At 50.6% G+C, this 6,000-nt stretch overlaps 1 protein-coding gene across 1 annotated transcript in view; it reads left to right on the top strand.

Annotated features, from left to right (window-relative positions):
• The first annotated feature begins 510 nt into the window (after positions 1-510).
• Positions 511-6,000, top strand: part of KLHL3 (kelch like family member 3) — a 45,150-nt gene continuing 39,660 nt past the window's right edge. The window contains exon 1 of the mRNA XM_066329063.1: positions 511-654. Coding sequence (XP_066185160.1) covers positions 641-654 — 14 coding nt within the window. The 5' untranslated portion in view covers positions 511-640. The remainder of the gene's footprint in view (positions 655-6,000) is intronic.

Below are 6,000 nucleotides of genomic sequence, written 5' to 3'. Positions count from 1 at the left end.
AGGTGTATTTGGCCTGAGGCATTGCATAAAGGACAGGAAGGTTTTGATAAATTGGGGAGGCAAGATCACTGCTTTCCGCGGTCAGAGCAGGGAGAGACTTGTGAGGGCTGGGACCCTCTCCTTCCTCACCAGCACCGCTCCTCTCCTGCGCTGCCCCGTGCGCGGCTTTAACCTCGGCACTGGACATGTTCAGCCACTAAAACTTTGATCCGGTCCCTCGACTGCAGGGATTGAAGCAGTTTTGGGCCGCACGGAGGACAAATCCCGGGCAGCGGGCGGTGGGTCGGAGGGATGCACGCCGGGGCCGGAGCCGCCCGTGCCGCTGCCGGCGTGTCCCGCTCCGGGCCGGCTCGGGGCCGCCCCTGACCTATTTCTCCGCGGCAGCGGCGCCGGCCGGGGCCGGGGCGCGGAGGGCGCTCTGGGGCGGCGCGGGGCGGCGCTGCCGTTGCCCGGAGACGCTCGCAAGCCCCGCCGGGGAGGGGAGGGCCGGGCCGGGAGCGCTGCGCGGCGGCAGTCGGTGCGGCGGGCGCGCCCGGCACGCAGCGCTCCGCTCCCGCAGGAAGCGGCCCGCGGCGGGGGCGGCCGCTCGCAGCCATGCCGGGCCCGGGGCGCTGAGCCGGCCCCGCCGCCGCCCCGCGCCATGGAGGAGGAGAGGTGGGTGCCGCCGGCAGCCTTTGTGTCCGCCCGGAGCGCTGCGGGATGGGGATGCCCTCGGCCGGGCTGTGCGCAGGAATGCGGGGCGCGGCCGCGGGGACCCCGGCTGCTGGCCGCCGGCAGGAATGCCTCCCGCCCGCGGTGGGCGCCTGTTCGCGGATGTTGCAATGTCATGGTGACAGGCGGCTTCGCCCCTCGTGCCCGCTCCCAGGCAGCGGAGGGCTTTCCGTGGGATGTGTTTCGGATGTCATGAAGGACGTGTGGGAGGCTGGTCGGGGGGTGCTGGCTAAAATGGGGGTGCGGGGCAGGGGGCTGGGGGCTGGGGTGCCGGGGAATGGTGCCGGACCCGGAGTGGGATGCCGGACCCGGGGTGCGATGCCGGACCCGGGGCTGGGATGCCGGACCCGGGGTGCGATGCCGGACCCGGGGTGCGATGCCGGACCCGGGGCTGGGATGCCGGACCCGGGGCTGGGATGCCGGACCCGGGGCTGGGATGCCGGACCCGGGATGGGATGCCGGACCCGGGGTGCGATGCCGGACCCGGGGTGGGATGCCGGACCCGGGGGTGGAATGCCGGACCCGGGGTGCGATGCCGGACCCGGGGCTGGGTGTCTGCCCCGCCGGCACGATGTGCTGGGCTGGTGTGTGTGTGCCCTGCCTGCGCCTGGAACCTCAGGCAGCCGACTCCGGCATTCCGCTCGAGACAGACTCGCTGATATTCGCTGCCTTTTGGAGTCACGAGTGAAAATCCGAAAGGTCCGCGGGTCCTTCGGGGGCCGGTTTTCCTGCCGCCGTGTGTGGAAGCCGGGCTCTGTGCGGTGTTAGGGCAGTGCAGGGGATCCCGGCTCTCCCTCGCACGGTAGCCTGGCCGTACAGACTTTATTTCCTGCCAGGAAGCTTTTTAGCTCCAAACCCTGCGTGAAGAAGTGTTTGCCGAACCGACCTAATGCCCACTGAACCCATAAAAGCACTCTTGCTGCGCTGGGTGGATGCCAGAGAGATGTTCAGTGTTTTGGCTCTGCCCTCATTACTCCCCTCTATCAGGTGCCTTTTGCACACCAGAAGTCACTTGTGCTTCTTCAAACTAAACGTAAACTGGTCTGAGTTTTTTACAATATTTTTTTAAGAACAGGATATGCTGAATGCTTCCTTTTGTGCTGGTGACCTTGCATGAGATGGGGGAACAGCGAGGGGGCTTGACTTGCTGGTAGGACTAAATGTCAGGGCTTGACAGGAGTTTTATTTAAATATAATACATTAGAAAATTAAGCTGGAGTCAACCCCCAAATTCTGGAAATTTTCCTTCTGTTAAGGGAAAACATTTGCAGCCGCCTGTAGGAGTTGTTTTCCAAGCTCGAAGCAAAGGGCAGCTTTCTACCCTTCTGTGACTCAAGGGATGCAATTGTTTGTGTGTTTAATGTGCAAAACCTTTCATCCTGCCACATTTCTCATTGTAGGGGCTTCTACTTCCCTTAATGGTGTGAGCAGTCACCTCTGAATATTAATCCAAATATTAATTAATTTCAACTGCCTTGAAGTCTTAGTTTGCCATGCTAGATGCCAGCTCATGGAATGCATTTTCCTTTTTTTGTTCTTTCTTTTTTTTTTTTTCTTTATTTGTATAAATGAGCCTGTGTTTGAGGAAGTGGAACAGAGCTGTTTTGATACCCCGGGCTGGGATCATCCTTGGCACAGTTGCTTGTTGCTTTTTTTTGATGGCTACCAGCAATGGTCTCATTTTTACTGGAGGCCTTTTTCTCAGGATACAGCAGTGAAAAAGCCACTGGGAAAATACCTGGACTGTTTTACCTTATCCTGTTTTTTATAGACCGTCTGTTTTTAGGGCGTGAAAGGCTATCCCCATCAGCATGTTCTCTGCCTCTGGAAGTGAGGAATGATTACCCAAATTGCTACTTTCATTTCTAGTTTTTGGGAAGAGGAGGGCGGTCCTGAACTGGTTGTGGGCAGTAATGATGTGGGGTTTGGCTCTTGGCAGGAAAAGGTGAAAATATTCACCTGCTTTCTGGTTCAAAAGGGCATGGTGTGTGGGGCTGTGCTGGGGCTGCTTTGGCTGCTCTGAGCAAGCCCTGGGAGGAGGTGTTAAAAATTGACCTCGGTGGGTGAGCTCCATGGGCTTAGTCTGTGCTTGTTGCTGTGCTTTTGCCCCACATTTCAGCTCAGATCTGTGTTGGGCAGACTGGTCTTCAAATTTTACACTTGGTGACTTTCATTACGACAGAGTTGCCCCTGGTTTTTAATATTACTGCATTTTGCATTTTCATAGTCAGTGAGAACCCATGTTGTTGGTGCTCGCTTCACCTCTGACTCTGGTCCCAAGCCTGCCCAGACTCAAATATCCTGTTAACTTGCACACCCAGGATGTTCAATGGTATCATGTGCCCATGTCATTGCACATGAGCAGAAGCAGCTGAGGGCAAGGGAGATTTAACCTAAAACATTTACATGCGGCAATAAAATATTTCAGAATCCTGCTTTTCTTTTACTGTGCTGGTGGTAAAATGATGGGACTTCTGTTTTATGGAGAAATTGTGTAAGGCTTACAGTTAGGTGTGATACTCTGGTTCTGAATTTGCAAGATGTTTTTGAGTTTGAATAGGAAAAAAACTCTGGAATGTTAATGTTTTTTGTTAAAATATTAAAACACCTGTGGGTTTATATTTGAGTGAAGGTAGTCTGTGGTATCTGAGAAATACAATATTTGCCTTTGAAAGCAAATGGTATTGTCATATTTGAGTTATTCTGTGTTGTTTCCATTACTGTCAGTAAAGACTTTTCTTCTCACTAGTTCCCAAAGTCTTCTTTCCCCCTGAGGTCTCCTTTGATATGAATACCCTTTTAGGGATCTGCTGTATGCCAATTGTGTATTTTCCTAAGCTAATGTCTCTATGTTGATGTAGGCACTGAAAAAAATCAACAAAATAGGAAAATAATATTGCTATTAAAAGAAAAATAATCCTTTCCATTATGCTGCCTCCCATACGTTTTAATGATAATGCATTTCTCTGAAATCCTCTCAAACCCAGTTCAGTATGTGGATCTCTTCAGTCACAATGTTTTAAATGTCTTTGTATGTACCTAAAGACAAATTCAGAAATTGATATTTTTATAACTATGCCATTACACTGACATGTTTTCCTTACTGTGTCTGCCTGACTCAAGGAATAAAACTATTGGGCATAATGCATTGTGATTTGAGGTGTTGATTCTAAACAGAGAATTAGGCCAGTTAAAGTAAAATGATTTTTCCTTGTGTTTCATAGACTAAAGCTATTATTTTATATCAACTCTGTTGATCTTTGTAGAGGTATTAAAGTTTTGAAGACTACTGACTGCTACTGGGCATCTGTCAGGTTTTTAGATCAGAGTGATGTCAACCCTCTCAGAAACTGTAGATTGACATTTTCTGGTGATGATTTTTACATATTCCGCAAAGAAGCTCCACAGGCCTTGGAAATTTATGGTTAGCAGGCACTTTGAAGTTAATACAGGGACATGAAGCCGCTGCAGAGGTGCTGAGCAGGACACTGAGCGTGGCTGAGCCTTTGTGGTGCTGAAGCTTGTGGTGTTGGGGGCCAGGCAGGAGAGCAGAGCTCAGCCTGTGGTGCTCAGGCAGGAGGAGAGCAGCTCCCAGAGATCCCTCAGTGATGCACAGTGGGATGAGGCTGGGCTGGACCTGTCTGGTGTCCCATCCCCTCCCCAGTGTGACAGCCTGGTGGAGGGGGACAGCCTGGTGTTCACGTTGGGTTAGGAGCTGAGCCTGGAGGCTGTTCTCCCAGAAACATGAGCAGAAACTCACCCTTCTGTGCTCTGAAGGAGACTGCATTTGAGATCTGCCCTTCCTTCAGGGTGAACTCCTGGCTCCTGTAAAGCCAGTGTTAGAACTGGATTTGGCAGAGCTGGGGTTTTTGTTCCTGGGGTTTACCAGCTCTCTGCACGGCAATAATCTTACCAGGGGACAGTTTATCTCTAAGGAAGGCTTTTATTCTTTCACAAAATCTACAAAGACATCTGTAATTACTGCTGGTAACTAAGGCAACGCAACTTTATAGTTGGTACATGCGGGCAGCAGAATGGTGGGTTATGGGTTTTTAAAATACCTTCCTGTCAGCTGGGCTGTGGCCACACTGGGGCTGGAGCTGGGCTGTGAGCCCTGGCAACCTGAGCCCAGCTCTGCTGGGGACCTGGAGAGGAGGAACACAGTGTCAGGGAGGTGGTGATTAGCTTCACTGGCTTAATTGAGCACCTTCAAACTGGGGTTCATTTGTTCGACTTGGGGACATCATTGAAAGGCCTTGCAGGAGGGGGCAGTGGAGTTGGCACTGTCTGAAACTAAGAGCCTCTGCTCATTTTAGGAGCATCCTGCTGTGTCTGTAAAGAGGATGTTCATCTGGCCCAGGGAAATTAAATCATTTGTCCATTCACTCAGTGCACGGCCTTGGATAGCCCAGGAATAGAACAAATTGCTCCTGGCAGCTGGCTCACGAGTCCTGCTGCTGTAGTAGGACATCAGCTTGGCAAACGTGGGGGAAATATCCCTGTTGTCATGGGGTGCAGGGGCTCTAGCATGTCCAGTTGGTCTTGGCTGGTATCTTTGATCAGAGGACCCTATTGCTTTAATCCATTAAAGTAACAACAGTGTAAAAAATGTGGTAATTCTTAGCCTTGTGGGGGGAGGAATCTCAGAAAAGGCTGTGAAATGTAATGGTTTGGTCTTCTCAGGGGCAGCTTTTGCGTTCTGGCAGGGTGCATTTGCTTGGAGCATTCAGGTTCTTGCATTTTTATGCTTGAAATGTGTCAGTGATCTCTGAGAGTATGTGCATGGAGGTGTAAAATATCTCTCCCAGATAAAATCATCCTCTGTCTGTTACGGAACACGATTCTATGGTAGCTGAATCAGTCTTAGAGATGAGTTAAAGGCTCTTAGCCATTAATTCTTCAAATCTGTTTTTTTGATATGAGTCACTTGGAAAAAAACTTTAAATAGCATATCTTGATCTTTTTGGAAACAAGTTTTAAACCAGACAATCTGCAGTATTTTCTCATGGTAAGCCTTTGGCAAATTCTGAAATCTGCCCCTTTTAATTAAGCTGAGGATGTCTCTTAGGATGTTTTAAAAAAAAATTGTCTTTCCTGCTTTTTAGGAAGAGCTGACTGATCTTTTTCCAAAATCCTGAGCAAGTTTTTTTGCTTTTAAAATACACAGACAAACGTTGGTGGAGTTGAGGCTTTATGAAGGCTTGTTGACCTGACATTTACTTTGGTGTTCAGTGAGACTTGCTGTGTTCTTTGAACTGTGTCTTTTACCAGCAGAAAAGTTTGAACATT

The sequence above is a fragment of the Sylvia atricapilla genome, chromosome 14 (genome assembly GCF_009819655.1).
Source record: "Sylvia atricapilla isolate bSylAtr1 chromosome 14, bSylAtr1.pri, whole genome shotgun sequence".
NCBI lineage: Eukaryota > Metazoa > Chordata > Aves > Passeriformes > Sylviidae > Sylvia > Sylvia atricapilla.
Note: the sequence above shows the minus strand (reverse complement) of the source record. Positions and strands in the feature narration are given on the sequence as shown.